General features: G+C 37.3%; 2 protein-coding genes across 4 annotated transcripts in view; one reads left to right on the forward strand and one right to left on the reverse strand.

Moving 5' to 3' along the window:
* Positions 1 to 3,124: 3,124 nt before the first annotated feature.
* TMEM220 (transmembrane protein 220) lies at positions 3,125 to 17,244 on the forward strand. The gene is made up of 6 exons (XM_072645080.1): positions 3,125 to 3,384; positions 4,811 to 4,840; positions 8,419 to 8,479; positions 11,528 to 11,651; positions 14,255 to 14,314; positions 16,976 to 17,244. The coding sequence occupies exons 1-6, from the start codon at positions 3,295 to 3,297 to the stop codon at positions 17,109 to 17,111; spliced, it is 501 nt and encodes a 166-aa protein (XP_072501181.1). The 5' UTR covers positions 3,125 to 3,294; the 3' UTR covers positions 17,112 to 17,244.
* ADPRM (ADP-ribose/CDP-alcohol diphosphatase, manganese dependent) overlaps positions 9,489 to 17,348 on the reverse strand; it is a 33,002-nt gene continuing 25,142 nt past the window's right edge. For 2 of the 3 annotated variants that reach the window (XM_072645076.1, XM_072645072.1), the window contains exon 5: positions 9,489 to 10,256. In XM_072645076.1, coding sequence (XP_072501177.1) covers positions 10,042 to 10,256 — 215 coding nt within the window. In that variant the 3' untranslated portion in view covers positions 9,489 to 10,041. Of the gene's footprint in view, positions 10,257 to 11,676; positions 12,190 to 17,348 lie in introns of those variants that run through there. The other variant, XM_072645074.1, reaches the window with a different exon arrangement.

Here is a 17,348-nt window from a genome sequence, read left to right on the forward strand (position 1 = left end):
TTCTCACAAGAGAAGCAATTTCTTTTTTGTCACTGGTTTGTGTTAAATTTTCTTTTTTTAAATTTTGAACTTAAAACCTAATAAAATGAACATTTCAAAAAAATGTAAAACAGAAGTGGTCTGTACATGAAATCGTTAATTTCTATTATGGAGAGTTAACTTTTGTTTTTAGCATGTAATAAATTTAACATGCAAATGTTAAAAACTTGTCTTCTTTGTCTGTAATTCCTTCTGACCTTCCTCCAGAATACTTTTCATCTTGGGATGGAGGGGACTCCTAATCTTAGTGTAACCCCTTTCCTCATTTTGTCTCCTCCCAAAAAATTGAAGGAAAAAAAGAAAAACAAAAAAACCTTATAGTAACTATTCATAGTTAAGTGAAACATATCCCTACATTGGCCATAACCAAGACAACATGCATTACTCTACCTCAGGTCTCTGTCAAGGAGTAGCATGTTTCATCACTGATCCTTTACGGTCATCACATTGATTAGAGATACTACATCTTACAAAGTTGTTTGTATTTAAAATGTTATTGTATAAATTGTTTCTTGGGTTCTGTTCATTTCACTCTGTATCAGTTCATACAGATCTTCCTGAGTTTCCTTGAATGTATCTTCTTTTTTTATAATTTCTTATGGCACATTAATATCCCATTTCATCATATACCATAATTTGTTTAGCCATTCTCCAGTTGATGGACACCCCTTAATTTCCAGTTCTTTATCACTACAAAATGAGCTGCTATAAATATTTTTAAATATATGGTTCCTTTTTCTCTATCTCTGAGTTCTTTGGAGCACAGGCCTAGTAGAGATATTACTAAGTCAAAATATATATACAGTTTAATGATTTTTTGGCCCATGATTAAATGACTTTGCAGAATGATTGGACCAATACACTGCTTCACCAATAGTACATTAATGTACCTGTTTTCTCAAGGCCCCACCAATATTTGCTATTTTCCTTTATTTTTGTCAACTTTGCCTATCTGATGAGTGAGTAGGACCTTAGAGTTGTTTAAATGCACATTTCTCTAATTACAATAATATAAAAACAAACTTTGAAAGACTTTAAGGTAAAACAAGCTATTCACTTCCTGACAGTTAAAGCACTGTGTATTTATGTGTATATGTGTGTATGTGTACATATACAAAACATTTTTCATTTAAAAATATTTATTTTAAAAAATATTTTTGTGTATATATGTACTATACATGTGTATATGTATACATATGTATGTGCGCATATATACATATATCTCCTAGAAATGAGATCTTATCAGAGAAACTTACTTCTAAGATTTTTCCCCAGATGTTTTCCTTCTGACTTTAATTCTACTGGTTTTGTTTGTACAAAAACAATTTAATTTTACGTAATCAAAATTGTCCATTTTGCCTTCTGTGATTCTCTCTGTCCCTTGTTTGAATTCTTCCTCTATCCATAGACAATTTTTTTCTTTGTTATTCTAATTACTTTGTAATGTCACCCTGTATTACGTCTGTCATGTGCCCATTTTGAGCTTATCCTGATATATGGCATGAGATGTTGATTTATAGATAATTTCTGCCACAATACTTTCCAGTTTTTCAAGCACCTTTCATCAAATGATGAGATCTTTAGCCAGTATCCCAGATCTTTAGGTTTATCAAATACTAAGGCTACTGTGCTCATATGCCTCTGTATATTACGTAATTGCATACTGTATAATTGTATGTTATATAATGTATCTAATCTATTCCAACAACTGACATTGTTTAAGCAGCATGGAATCACTTTGAGAACTACTGTTACTACTTTTAATATAGTGTGAAATCAGATACTGCTGGGATCTCTTCTTTTCCATTTTCCCCCATTATTTCCTGTGAAATTCTTGGCCTTTGGCTTCTCCAGATCATTTCCCCCCTAACTCCTTAAGGTAATCTTCTGGCAGTGTAATTGCAATGGCATAGAATAAGTGCATTAATTTTGGTAATATTACCATTTTTACTAATGGATACTGTTACCCATGAGCAATTCATATTTCCCCAATTATTTAGATCCATATGTGTCCAAAGAATGTTTCCTAGTTCTGTTAATAAAGTTACTATGTGTGTCTTGGCAGGCAGACCAAGTATTTAATATATTCTCAGTGGAGTTTATCTTCCTGCTGGATTTTATTGGTAATTTGCAAATATGCTGATGATTTCTGTGGGTTTATATATTCCAGAACTCTGCAGAATTGTTCCAATTATTTTCGGTTATAAGTTTAATTTTGTATAAATTGAGTTTAGGATGAGTCTAGAATGTCTACGACATCGATTTTCAAAGTCCAATAGACAATAAATACATATAAGTACATATATGTATACACACAAACATACATTTGAATATTATATACATCTCATTTTAAAAAAATCTGTTCTGTGTTCCAAAATATCTGTCACAGAAAACCATCATTTTTCTATGAGGTTTCTAGAGTTTCCAAAGATACTAAAGAGCGTACAAAAATTTTTTATAATTAAATGTCATCCCTGTAAGGATGGTACTCGATACTTTTGGCCTCTGATTGTGCCAGTTTGCTCCTGGAAGCTGGGTGGTCTAGTGGGAGGAATCCACTCCTGGGCATTGTGGAAAGCCTGGGTTAGACCCGTCTCAGATTTTTAGGTGTGTGGCCCTAGGCAGGTAAGTCTCTCAGCCCTGTTTCTCCCGCTGAAAAATTGGGAGAATAATAACAAACATCCCAAGGGGTTGTTGAGGGGATCAAATACTTTTTTAAACTCTGAAGTGCTTTTTCACTGTAAGTGGTGATCGAAAAGCTCCCCGGGCTGCCGGGCTGCTAGAGCCAGCCCTCCCGCTGGTTTAGACAGCGGATGGTGAGCGTCTGCAACACGACGGGGGAATGTATCCATCGGGATTGGATTGTGTGGTTGGGATGGGAAATGTTAATAGCGCGAACTGGACTGAAATGAAGTCTACACTTCCCGCTGTTGCGGAGAGGCGGCTGCTGAACAATCACTGGACTTTGTCGCTTTCTCTGTCCCTCTATATTCTTACCCGTAAAATAAAGTGCTGACCTCACACCGGCGCAAGGCTGAAGCACAGACCTGAGGACCTGGAGCCGCCGCGGGCCTCCACGTGACAGGAGGCGGGGCGCTCCCACTTGGCCAGCACGGAGCGGGTCCAGGTCAGAGCGGGAGGGGTGGGGCCCCGGAGGAGGGGGCGTGGCGTGGGCGTGGCCAGAACCCAGCTGCTGCCGCCGCTGCGCTCCTGGAACCCACGGACTCCGGAGGTCTGCGCTCCCACGAGAGCGGCATGGCGTTCCTGACGTCCCCGGCCGAGGCTTTATGGAGGAGCTGCAACGTGGTCATGGCCGCCTTCTTCGCGCTGGCAGCCTACGTGCAGGTCGGCTCAGGGACAGCCCCCACAGGCTAAGCTCCGGATGTAGGCGTAGGTTCCGACGTCAGCTTGTGGCGCTTCAGTTTGTGGTTGGTGGGAGAGAGCGGAAGTGAAAGGGATAGGGGCTGTCTGACGTGGGGGTGGGTGGGTTCTGAAGTGTTGGTTAGTACCCCCCCAGTCCCCCAGGGCTCTCCCGGGGAGGAGTCCGTAAGACGCGCCTTCCAGTACAGCTTCAGGCACTGGGGTCCTGGGCATTCGTCAGTTTCATCCTCTGTCAGATGGGGTAATCATAGCGCCTGCCTCCTGTTTGTTAGGAGGACTAAAAGAGACGTTTGTAAAGCGCTTTGCAAACCTCACAGCACTGCATGGACGTGCTGTTTATTAGTATTAGGAAGAAATCTAATCTCTAAATTTCTGAAGAAGAAAATTCCCACTGTGGCTCCATTGTTTTACAGGTGGGAAAACTCCGTGCGGAATAAGTAACAAGATTGGGGTTCCTACCGAGGTCTTTTATCCCAATGCACCTCACTACTTAGGAATACACCTGGCCCTGTCACCTTGGGCAGGTGATTTAACCCCTGTGGTTCTCAGTTGTAAAATGAGGATGTTGACTGAATGACCTCAAAGGTTTTTTTCATCCCAGAATCTTTGATCCCTTGATCTGCAGGCAGTTTGGGATCAGTCATCAAAGTTGGTAACTTTGTTGAGTGGGAGGAACCCAGATAAATTTAGCTGTTAAGGATGAGCCCTGACATTTATTTGCTGTCCATTATAACTGTGGCACACTTCCTGTGAGCACCAAACAGTACTTAGTGGAAACACAGTGGACCCTAAATGCTTGCTGAATATCTGTAAATCCCACAAATGCTGTGGTAAGAGCTCTGGTTTGGGAATTAGAAGACCTGGGTTAAAATTCTGGCCCAGCTATTTACTACCTGTGTGACCTCCAGTTCAGTCAATAAATATGTTATTATTTAATGCTTACTTTGTGCTAAAGGGGGGGAAGACAAACACAAGTGAGACAGACCCTGTTTAGATTCCTCACCTGTAAAGTGAGAGGTTGTCCTAGGTATTAAATGATCTCTAAAGTCTTTTTTAGCTTTAAATCATATCTTTCCTCCTTGATACTTTTTTTTGCAGTGTAGCATCTTTTTTTTTTCTCAACACTTCTCTATGGTCACTCCAAAAACTTTTTTTCTTTTCCCATATCAGTCAGCAACCCCATTCTAGGCCTGACCTATGCACTTTAGAGACCCAAGATAGTTCTTGGAAATAGTAAAGCCATCCTTTGGTTTAAGCTGGAATGAGAACTTACTTTAATAAAGCAGCTGTATTTGACTCTCATAGTAGACTAAATTTGGTATGGAGTGTGGTTAAACAGTCTTCTCCTTATGTGCTTATCTAAGTTTCAGTGCCTGTTTTGCTGTTACAGATAAATGACCCAGATGCAGAACTGTGGATGGTGAGTATGACTTACATTTGGTATATCACACTCTATCTTTGTCTATCTGATTCTTTAAATTCTCTGAATTTACTTGCATATCAGACTTTTTGAAGCCTTTCTCAAATGAAGGGAAAAAAATAACTTTGCAAATCACACATACCTTCTTGTATATAAATTAAGCATTTTCTGGAGACTTCCAGACACTGGACAAATGATTACTACTTAATTTATTGAGAAGGCTGCAATATACAGCATTACCTGAATACCACATCAATGAAATCACACATCTTCTAAAATATAAAAATATGGAGACTTAGAGATCTCTATTACTTACATTAATTGCCTTTCTTGAATTGGCAGTAGTAATAGACCTTTTTTTTTATTTTTTAGGAATGCCAAAAGAGATTTCTAAGTCTGTAGCAACTGTTCATATTGTGTATATTTTAGCCTTTAAACCTGCAGGAACCATCTAGCAAATTCTATAAGACTTGTCCTATGAATTTTTACCAGGAAATCACATGAACCAGAGTTGTGCTTCTACTAAGTCTATAAGGGATAGTTACAAAATAAAATCAAAGTAGACTATAATTAAAATACTCAGTTCATCTAAACACTGTGATTTGGAGTACATGAGAAAGAGGGATTGTGAAGTCTTTTCCTTTGCTTGCATAATATAATGAGTAAATGAACTTCAAGATCTAGGTTTGATTCTTATCTCTGACCATAGATATGTGACCATGGGCAGTTGTGACCTTTTTCCTTTGAGCCTCAATTTTCTCACCATTTTGGAAGAGTAGTGGTACTAATCTGTGTTTTCACTGATGTTCAGTTAAAAAAAAAAAAATTCCCTCTACCAATGTAGAACAGCAATGATTCTGCAACTTTACAGTTATCTGAGCACCTAGAAAGTTAAATGACTTGTCCAATAGTCACATAACCAGTTTATGTCTCACCATAGCGGGAGCTTATTAAATGCTAAATTTGTAAAATGAAACTACTACTGCCCTATAAGGTTATTAAAATGTTTAAATCTTAAAGTACTATACAGTATCAAGTAATTATTGTTATACTATCATGGAATATCTGGAATTTTTATATCTAGAACTTATTCTATTGTTTGGTCTGACCCAGGCATGGTTGTATTGTATTTCTGTTATAAGGATTCCCAGACTTTTGTCTTGTTTTGAACTGTGTAGCAATAGTAGCCAATGTTCTGATTTTATTTTAATCAGTTCCCCTATACTTTAAATTGTCAAATTTAAATCAATTTACTGATTAAGCAGAATCTTATTGTAATGCTGCTTATATTTTTCTATTATATGACATAATAAATCATATTATTGTCCCCTTCTTTTTGTGGTAGGCCCGTGGGCCACTGTCAGTGTCACCCTCTGAGAACCAGTGAGTTAGTTATACCAGAGGTTTTCTCAAACCACTGGTTCCTCCCTGCCCTTACCCCCAGCCCTCCTTCTTGGTGCCCCCTGGCCTATCTTCTCTTCCTACCAAAGTTGAGGCAGTGGAAAGATCCTAAGAGGTGACTTGTGATCTTGTTTGATCTTAAGGTGGTGGTGGGGGGGGGGGGGATGTTTGAAGAATATCCAAAGGTTGACCTTCTTAGAGAAAATGTAACTCTTCTGTCCCTACAGCCCCTTCCTCTGATTGGTCAATTCCTCCCTAACCAGGCTTCCCTTAGATACCTTCCCTACCCCCCACCCCTACTCTCACCTCTTCCTCTTCAATTTTTAGCTTTCTTTTATGTATCATCTTCAAGTTCCTTGAAGGCAGGGACTCCTTTTCTTTGTCTTGTATTAATATCCCCAGTGCTTAGCACAGAGCATGGCACATCAGTGCTTGTTGATTATTCAGATGCAAAATAGAGGCAAATCAAATGCCAGAAACTTGGATAAATCTGATGAAACAGCTCCCAAAACTAACCTAGTATCAACATTACAAATAGATTTTGCTGTATTCATTGAGTGTTCACAGTGGGCATCGTTGTTTTCCAAGTACTATGAGACAAGTTTACAAGTCAATTAAAAGTAAATTTAAAAATCTCTGGCCTGAAGTTTAGTATTCATTCAAGAAGAACAAATGCATAATTTTAAAGATTTAAGTGCAGATCACTATGACAGTTGCGGTGAGAAAATAATTGCAAAAATTTTTAAATTGTGCTATCTTAGTAGGATTCAAAGTATTGGAGGAAGGGAAGGGACCTTAAAAACCACCTAGCTCAGTCCCTTCATTTTGCATATGAGGAAACTGTAGACCAGAAGTACCTTGCCCAAGATCAAAGGTAGTTAGTTGCAGAATTGAAACTAGAACCAAGGCCTCTTGGTTCCCAGCCCAGTGATTTTTCCACTTCAATATGTCTTTTGTGCAGTTATATTTAGACTTGTTAGGAATTGGTTCTTTCTTAAAGAAGCCAAATGCCTTTTCTTTCCTAAATGTCTTAGAGAGTTTTGAAAATAAGTGGAATGCCTGTTTTAGCAAAAGAAAACTTTTTCAGTGGTAATCAGGCATTGATCAAAGGGGAGTCAGACTTGAAAGGAGTATAGTGACTTAGGAGTGCTGTTGCCAAAATAGCTTTTCTAACCAAAAGATCATTATGGAGAAAACTATTCTGCTTGCATTTTCTAGCCTCATTCTTCTTTTGCTATAGTTGACAGGGAAATAAGATATAAGACTGAGTCAGAAGATAGGACTCAGAAAGTATCAGATTGACAGCTCAAGAGCTAACAAGACTTCATGTTTTGATTTTAATAAGCATCCAGATTGGTCTGGAGTAAGTGGTAAGCTTGAGCTACTATGAGCTGTATAGCCAACACCTATGGATGAGCTCTAAGGACTTTTACCTATAAAATACTATGACTATGGGCAGTTAGGTGGCATGGTGGATAGAGCACTGGCCCTGAAGTCAGGAGGACCTGAGTTCAAATCTGTCCTCACATACTTACTAGCTGTTTGACCTCGGCCAAATCAGTTAACTTCAATTGCTTAAAAAAAAAAAAAATTAAATACTATAACTAAGAGAAAGGCTTATCTTAAAGTGGAAAGTTAAGATTTCATAAATCAACAGTTATTAACAGTTAAATTTTCTAGCAGGCACCTGTCTAGCCTAGATGTTTATATTGCTGTAAGTCTTGCTGGTAGAAATTTCTTAAAACTAGCAGGATGATTTTAAGCCTAAATCTATTAAGGACCAATGCCATAAACTGGAAAACTGGATCTTAATGGTTATTTCTTAGAGGTAGTATGGTACAATGGAAAGAACAAGGGATTTGGAGTCATCAAAGAACCAGTTTCTGCCATACTACCTTGTGATCATGGGCAAAAAGACCAAACCTATCCAGACCCTCAGGTTTCAACTATAAAAGGTTTTAGACTAAATGATCTCTAAGGTCTCTTTACACTCTGTTTATGATACCATGATGTAAAAGTTCAGAAGAGTTACTCAGACTTAAGTATGAACAATGACATCCAGTGATTCCATCTATTTACTTTCTCTGTCTTTTGAATGATTTGTACTCTGGGTCCATCTCCTATGGTAAATAATTCTGCAATCATGTGATATTGGGGATATTCTGTTTTGCTAACAGGTTATATACATGATACCTGCTATTCTTACTCTACTTGTTGGACTTAATCCTCTGATCACAGGTATGAAATTAGCTTTTGAACTGAGCTAAAGCAGTTTTATTACCTTCACCCCTGCTTAACTTTTGAGAGGAAATGAGGCAATCTGTATTCATTGTACTTTGTCTTACAAGCTTCTTTTCTCTCTGAGTCTTCCTTATTCTTCTGGAACTCTCTTCTAGCTCTGGTCTTTCTTTTCCTTCAGCTTCTCAAGTAGCCTCAAATTTCACCTACCCAAATTCATTCTCTGGTCTTCAGAATTCCAAAACCTTCAAAATTTCTGATTCTCCATTACATTTTCTTCTTTCAATTTCTCCTACAAGTCCTCCTTTCAGAAGTGATATTCATGCCTCTGGAGATACTAGAAATTACTGTAAATGCTAAATTCATAGAAGTCATTTTTGATGGATTTGTATGTAGTTATTAAGGTAGAAATTTCCTCTAATAATCAGTGTCCATGACAGTGATCATCAAATGCTTCTCTCAAGTAAATTATACATTTAGTGGGGCTCAGCTTGCCAGGCATTTTATTGTTCATTGTTGCAAAGATCATAAACTAAGTGAGTTCTAGTATCTTTAAGAAATGTGTCATGAGTAGTTAGTTGTTTGTCTGCTATCTCCAATAATCTAATCATTCCTTTCCTTAGCCTAGAAAGAGGATATTGACAGAATATGATCAAAGCCAATGAAATCATAAAGGGCATGAATAAAATCAGAGGATACCCTGTGAAACTTAATGAAATAAGCTGTTTTACGACAATTAAGGAAGTATTTTATATTCTGCATAGCAAACCTGTTTATTGTAATTTTGAGAGATGGGTAATTTTAAATTGATTCCAAAAGGGTTTAGATTAAATACACATAAAATTATATTCTTTACTTTTTGAGATAGTTACTGTTATCTTCCCACATATTCGTTGATGCCACTTTCAGAGTCAGAGTGTATGGCCTATCAGCCTAATCCTAAATGACATTTTAAATTTTCTTATGTATAGAAAGTAAAACCAACAGGGCCATCTAGCAAAATGCTAGCTGTTCCTTTACTTATTTTTATTATTATTATTGTTTTTTAAATTCTGAACTTAACAAACATCATGAATACACATTTTTCCATATGCAAAGCAGAACAGAAAAAGAAGATATTTATCTCAAACCACTGATCCCTATTAGGTACACAAATAAACAGAACATCTTTTAAACACAGTAAATGTTCATGTACATTTCAGAATTGTCATGCAAATCTAGTGCTTAGCATACTGCCTGGCACATAATAAGTGTGCATAAATGCTGTGTTAGCAGTCATCCCATCTCTTTACCAGTTGCCTCATCCCTTACCATTTCTGGCTTGGAAGCTTCCAAAACTGCTGTTGCTGTTGTTGCCTCCCAGGTCTGTAACTGTTATTACTCTGGGCTGGCTCCCATTCCAGTATCATAGATCTCTCCTTCCAACCTCCTAGTTGTTTTGGGCTGGAAAAATGCCTCACCCTAACCTTTTGTTGGTTCTGCCACTCCAGAATTTGATTTGAGGCATTATTTTAAAGTTGTTTGGAGAGGAATGTTGGGAGGAATGGGCTGTAGTGCTTCTTCTACTGCATGCATATTGGCTCTGCCCCCAGATGTCTAAATCTCTTTTTAACATATGAATCCCATACATTATTTTCAAAACTGTCTTGCTTCTTTGTAGTTACTTCCGAACTTCCTTTTGTTCTATTTTGTGCATTTAAATCAATGGATTTTTTTGCAACACTGTTGCTATCTTCCTTTCCCCCTTCAAAATATTCTTCATCAGGCAGTTTCCTGTCTGAGGAAAGTGAGGCAAACAGAGATTAAGTGACTTGCCTAGAGGCACACAGACAGCTACTATCTGTCAGAGGCTAGATTTAAACTCAAGGCTTCTTGACTGACTTCAGGCCTAACTCTATCCATTGTGCCACCTAGCTACATAGAAATGATAGTTGAAACCATGGAAATGAAATGAGATCAGCAAGTGAAACAGTATAGAGGAAGAGGAGATGACCCAGGATGGAATCTTGAGAGAAGACAAGTACATATGCAGCATAAAGTTATTAAACATATATAAGACATATATATGTAAACATGTACCAAGTAGTTAAATACAAGGTACTCTAAAGGAAGGACAGAAGTAGTTGAGAGGGTCAGGAAGGGCTTCATAAAGAAAATGGTAGTTGCACTCCATCTTAAAGGAAGAAAGATTCTGAAGGACAGTTAAGAATGAAAGGCATTCCAGCCATGGAGGATGGACATGAGTGAGAAGACAAATTTGGCTGGATCAAACAGCATGAAAAGGAGTAATGTGGAAGAGAGATAGAAAAGGTAGGTTGAGGCTAGACTGAATGGTTTGAAAAGCTAAGCAGAGGCAATAGGAAGCTATTGGAGTTGGTTGAGTAAAGAAGAGTCACATGGTCAGATCCGCACTGAAGGAAAATTATTTTGGCAGCAATGTGTAGAATGGACTGGAGTGGTAAGAGATTTGAGGCAAGGAGGACATCTTTGGATTTAGACATACAACTATTTCTTATTTTCTTCATCCTTCAAAACCTAGCTTCAGACCCCATCCTTCATAAATGCTTTTCAGGTTTACTTCAACTCCAATAATTATATCCTTATTGCGACACTCTCTGATGCTTATAAAGCTTTATCACACATTTGATTGTTACTTTCAAATTATTTTGTTTCATATGTATGTATGTTTTATCTCCCCAAGCAGAGTGTATACAGGGATTATCTTTTATTTCTTTTTCACAGTAAATGCTTATAGAAGTGATATATTCTATCCTGGTGGAGAAATTTGTCATCTAACAAGTGCAGTGACTCCATGCTTGGCAGCCCCATTTTCATCAGCTAATATGCTTCTTCCACAAAACATAGATTGCCTGAGTGCAGCACCCATCCAAAAGTTTGCCTTGAATATCTGGCATTAGACTATTATTGTTAAGATCTTAAATATAAGGCAATTGACTCAGACTCTATAACCTTAATTTTCTCCTTACAGAAAGCCCTTATCTAAAACATGTGGTCATGATTAATATGCCTTAGTATTATTTGTCCTAGGTAATTTTATCTGGAAGAACCTTACCAAGTTGCACTTGTTCCTTTGTGCTCTGGGAATTGTTAACTTGGGCTTCTACCTCTTCTATCATACAGAAGGGAACATCTTACATGAGGAGGAAGGCAGGTGAGCAGTGACTTTTGGTTTGCTTTAAAAAGGTAGAGAATTAAGGAATCTTTAATTGCTTAAAGAAATGCCTTATTCTTGTTTTTAAATCAACTTTTTTTCAAATAACAAAAATTCATTTTCTCTTCTTCCCACCACCTCTTCTTCTAATGCATTAGACAAATAAACAAACGCTTGTAACAAATTGCTGTCAGGCAAACAAATTCCCCCCTTGGTCATGACTCACTCTACACCCTGGGCATATCAACACTGTTAGAAGGTGTGTAACATGCTCCATAACTGCTCATCAGAAATCATGGCACTGATAAGAGTTCTTCAGTCTTTCAACGTTGTCTTTACAATTTATTGTTACTGCATGCATTGTTCTAGTTCTGCTCACTTCACAATGCATCAATTCATATGAGTCTTTGGAAGTTTCTCTGAATCTGTTCTTTCAAGTATATCTTACAGCACAATAGTATTGCATTATATTCATATACCATACTTTGTTAAGCCATTCATTCCTTAGTTGTTGGACAATTCCTTAACAGTTCTTTGTCTACAAAAAAAAGAAAAAGCTGCTATAAATAGATCTGAGATATAGGCCTAGAAATGGTACTGCTGAGTCAGTAGGTACATACAATTTAGTAACTTTTGGGGGACTATTCTAAATTGCTTTCCAGAAGGATGACCAAGTCACAGCTTCATCAGCAAATATAGTGATGTAGTATCTTATCTTTGCACAGATCTTTAATTTTCAGAGCATTTTTAAATTATCACATGTGATTCCTACAATATCCCCATGGACTAAGCATGACAGACTGTATCCCTATAATGAAAATGAACAGATGGTGAAGCTGGCAATTAAATCCAAGTGTTCTGACTGCAGCTCCAGAGGTCTTTCAGCTGTACCACACTGCCTTTCCAGAGTATCTACTGCACATCATGGAACTGAATCAAATCTCTCCAATGACAAGCATCACTTTACTAAAATGCAATCTCATTAGCTCAGCAAATCCTTAAAAGGATTCTAAGGCAAAGAATCATGAATGATTCACAGTATTAGGGTTGTCTGTTTACTATTTCAGTGTTTCCTTTTTCAGCATTCTATTTCAGCTCTAGTTCAAGCTAAATTCTCAGTAATGTCTAAGTTTAATCAATCAACTGAGTAGTAACATTTGAGGCCTAACGCTAGTGAAATTTCCTTGGTTTATGTCTGTTCCCTATGTCCTTAGTAGTCTCCTCCCATCAGCCACTCCTAATGCCTATTTGTACATGTCCCCACAATGCAATGAACTTACCTTTCATCAACCTCTGTAGCTAATATTCTACTTTTATTCCCATAGTCTGTATTTATAACCATCTGTTGAAATTCAGAGACTTTACAGGTAAATTTATACCCACTAGTTTCTATTACTGTCTTCAGATCCAGTCTAAAACAGCTGAGGTCTACGCTCAAGCTGCCACAAGTTAAAAAGTTACTGCTTCATTGATGAACCTGAAAATAAACTATATAGCATATAAAATATTTGAATGGTGCCAATGAGCAGAGTGTATTGAATCTGAGGTCGAGAAAGGAAACCCAGCAGGATGGGATGAACTAGTTTTGTCAAGCCCTGTACCCATACCCAATAACTTTGGCTTTGAGCAGTCTATTTCCTACCTTATGTAAAAGTTAAGAGCCATATTTCATCATAACTCATACTAACTCCATCTAAAAGAGCATATGCTCTTTAGCCATCCCAAATTCCTCTTCTTCAGTGGTTACTCCTCCTTACTGCCAGACAACTAATTCAAACTCCAGCATTAAATGTGCAATAAACAGCTCTTGAGATGTGATTTTACCTTATTACAGTACTTTTTTCTCTATCAATAATAATAGTAATGATAATAATAGCTAACAATTTAAATTTATATAGAATTGTAATGTCTGCAAAATACTTATATTATTTTATCCTTACAGTAGTCCCATGAAGGAGGTTTGTTATCCCCACTTTACTGGTGAGGAAACTGAGGCTGAGAAATTAATTTAATGACTTTTCTTGGTTCATACAGGTACTAAATGTTTGAAGTGGGATTTGAACTTGGGTCTTCCTGACTCCAGTTCTACATCAAGCTGCCTCAGTACTAATGCAGTTTTAGAGAATTGTTTGGGAGTTGAGGAGTTAAGTGATTTGCCCAGGGTCATGTTGCCACTATGCAACAGGGGCAATTTTTAAAATGTATAATCTTGTATATTAGGAATACTATTTTTTTATATATTTGTAGGAAACAGGAATCACATTTCCTTGGTTCTTGTTCAGTAGCAATAGTGCCTGGCATATATTAGGTTCATAAATAAATTCTTGTTGATTTAACCATTTTGTTTGGTTTTTTTTGTTTGTTTCTTTTTCACAAATAAAGTTGAGAGTTACTTATATTGGGTTTTGAAACTTCTGAATAAAATGATTGATGACTCATCATCATTAAGGTGGGAAACATCCTTAGGAGCTGATACAGACTGAGGGTAGATATTCAATCAGAAACTAGTATTAGAGGAATCTTGGCTATGGTAACTAATTTGATTTGCTTTTCACTTTTTACCACTTTAAAGATATAAAAAATACCATACTTTTTCCTCCTAGGGAGCTGTGTGGACTTGGGATTATTATACTATGGCTGAGTCTTTGCCACATCTCAACAAAGTAAGTTTTCATCCCATTAGTTTAAAATTAAGGAACTTCAGGACTATCAAACCAAGTACTATTGATGAAAATGCCAGTGAAAGAAGATGGTGGAGTAAAAGCAGGGACTTGCTAGAGCTCTCTCCCCAAACCTAGCCAAATACCTGTAAAAAATGACTCTAAACAAATTCTGGAGCTGAAGAACACACAGAATGACTGAGTGAAGCAAATCTCCAGCCCAGGACAGTCTGGAAGGTCAATGGGAAGCATCATACTGCACCAGGCTGGGAGCAAAGTACATTCCAGGGTGGACCGTGCTGTCACAGACAAGACCTAAGCAGGCTTCGGAGGGACTGAATCACTGGCACCTGTGGCAATTTCCAGACTTTATGACTCCAAAATGCCAAGGACAAATTGGAAGGTTAGTGGAAAAAAAGCTGTCAGACCTATGTAAGAGAATAGAGTGGTCTGGTTCCACCCCAGGGTAGCAGAGGGGGCAGAGGAGCCCAGGCAGCAGCAGCAGTAGCAGAGGCAGTGGCAGCAGCTGTTTCTGGAGCTCTAAGTCCACAGAGTTTGGGGGGAACAAGCAGCTGACAGTACAACCCCCACCCGCACTGGAAGCACAGAACTACCACAAAGAGCTCAAAAGTCAAGTAATTGGCTGGGGAAATGAGCAAAAACAGGAAAAAAAATCAGTCTATAGAATCTTACTGTGGTGACAAGGAAGATCAAAACATACAAACATAAAGAGACAACAAAGTCAAAACTCCTATACCCAAAGCCTCTAAGAAAAATATGAATTGATTTCAGGCCATGGAAGAGCTCAAAAAGGATTATGAAAATCAAGTAAGAGAAGTAGAGGAAAAATTGGGAAGAGAAATGAGAGTGTTGCAAGAAAAGCATGAAAAACGAGTCAACTGCTTACTACAGGGGACCCAAAAAAATGCTGAAGAATATGACACCTTAAAGAATAGACTAAACCAAATGGCACAAGAGATCCAAAAAGCCAATGAGGAGAAGAATGCCTTAAAAAGCAGAACTGGCCAAATGGAAAGGGAGGTCCAAAAGCTCACTGAAGAAAATAATTCCTAAAAGATTAGAATGGAGCAGATGTAAGCTAATGATTTTATGAAAAAGATCAAGAAATTATAAAACAAAACCAAAAGAATGAAAAAAGAGAAGACAATGTGAAATATTTCATTGGAAGAACAAGTGACCTGGAAAATAGATCCAGGAGAGACAATTTAAAAATTACAGGTCTATCTGAAAGGCATGATCAAAAAAATAGCCTAGATATCATCTTTCAAGAAGTTATCAAGGAAAACTGCTCTGATATTCTAGCACCAAAGGGGTAAAATAGAGGTTGAAAAAATCCATTGATTGCCTCCTGAAAGAGATCCCAAAAATTAAACTCCTAGGAATATTATAGCCAAATTCCAGAACTTCCAGGTCAAAGAGAAAATATAGCAAGCAGCCAGAAAGAAACAATTCGAGTACTGTGGAAATAAAATTAGGATAATACAAGATCTAGAAATTTCTACATTAAGGGATTGAAGGGCTTGGCAAATGATATTCCAGAAGTCAGAGGAGCTCGGATTAAAACCAAGAATCACCTACCCAGCAACTGAGAATAGTATTTCAGGGGAAAGAAATGGTGATTCAGTGAAATAGAGAACTTCCAAGAATTTTTGATGAAAAGTTCAGAGATGAATAGAAAATTTGACTTTCAAATAGAAGAAATCAAGAGAAACATGAAAAGGGAAACAGGAAAGAGAAATCATAAGAGACTTACTAAAGTTGAACTGTTTACATTCCTACATAGAAAGGTAAAGACATGAGAGAGGAATATATTGGGAGGAGAAAAGGAGAAATAGAATGGGGTAAATTATCTCTCACAAAAAAGAGGCAAGAAAAAGCTTTTTCAATGGAGGGGAAGAAGGGGGAGATGAGAGGGAAAGTGAATCTTATTCTCATCAGATTTGGCTTGAGGAAATAACATACACACTCAATTTGGTATAAAAATCTTATCACACACTACAGGACAGTAGGGGCAAAGGGGATAAATGGGGAGGATGATAGAAGGGAGGGCAAATGGGAGGAATGTGTAATTAGAAGTAAACGCTTGAGGAACAGGGTAAAAGAGAGAATAGAATAAATGGAGGCTGGGAAAGGATAGAGGAAAATATAGTTAGTCTTTCACAATATGACTGTTATGGAAGTGTTTTGCATGACTACACATATATAACCTATCTTGCCCTACAGGAAAATAGAAAGGAAGGAGATAAGGGGGTGGTGATACAAGGGAGGGCAGATTAGAGGAAAGAGTAATCAGAATATATGCTGTCCTGGGGTGGGGAGAGGGGGGAGACAGGAAGAAAATATGAAATTCAAAATTTTATCTAAGTGAATGTTAAAAACTGAAAGTATTTTTTTTAAAAAAGTCACCTATCCAGAAGAAAAAATAAAATAGACCCAGAAAAAAAAAAAAGAAAATGCTAGTGAAAGATTCTACTTTTCTAGAGAAAGCTAATACTAGTTGGTTCTGTGATTTAAGACTACTACTCATACAGTAAGCTGTCTTTTCGTCCTAGCCATGTTACAAGAAGTAACACAGTTATTAGCATTTTTGAAGGGATAATTTTAAATTAAAATAATAACACTGATATTTTTGTTTCTTTCTAGAAATCTAGCTGGTAGAAGAGTTCAACTGATTGTTGCCATTGCTATTTCTCTTTGCCCATTTATCACATGGTTCTACATATATATAAACAAAGAGATGCGATCCACTTGGCCAACACATTGCAAGACAGTCATTTAAATGAATTTTACCATCCTTTTCATAACATGAATATTTTCATCTGTCACATTAAATTTGATTACAGTCTAGTCAATTTAAGTATTTTGTATGATTTAAGTTATACTAATAATACTAGTAAAAGATTTTGACCCAAGAGCTCTTTAAGATTGATTGACTATAATACAGTCTAAGATTAGAAAGAAATGACAAGTCATTAGAAAGTGCTATGAGATAGTGGAAAGAATACTGAACTGAGTC

Source organism: Notamacropus eugenii, chromosome 2, assembly GCF_028372415.1.
Source record: "Notamacropus eugenii isolate mMacEug1 chromosome 2, mMacEug1.pri_v2, whole genome shotgun sequence".
In the NCBI taxonomy this organism is placed as follows: domain Eukaryota; kingdom Metazoa; phylum Chordata; class Mammalia; order Diprotodontia; family Macropodidae; genus Notamacropus; species Notamacropus eugenii.

Coding starts and splice junctions, on each gene's coding strand:
- TMEM220 (XM_072645080.1), top strand. CDS start 3,295: ATGGCGTTCCTGACGTCCCCGGCCGAGGCTTTATGGAGGAGCTGCAAC. Junction 8,480..11,527: donor ACTTAATCCTCTGATCACAG/GTATGAAATTAG, acceptor TATTTGTCCTAG/GTAATTTTATCTGGAAGAAC. Junction 14,315..16,975: donor CTTTGCCACATCTCAACAAA/GTAAGTTTTCAT, acceptor GTTTCTTTCTAG/AAATCTAGCTGGTAGAAGAG.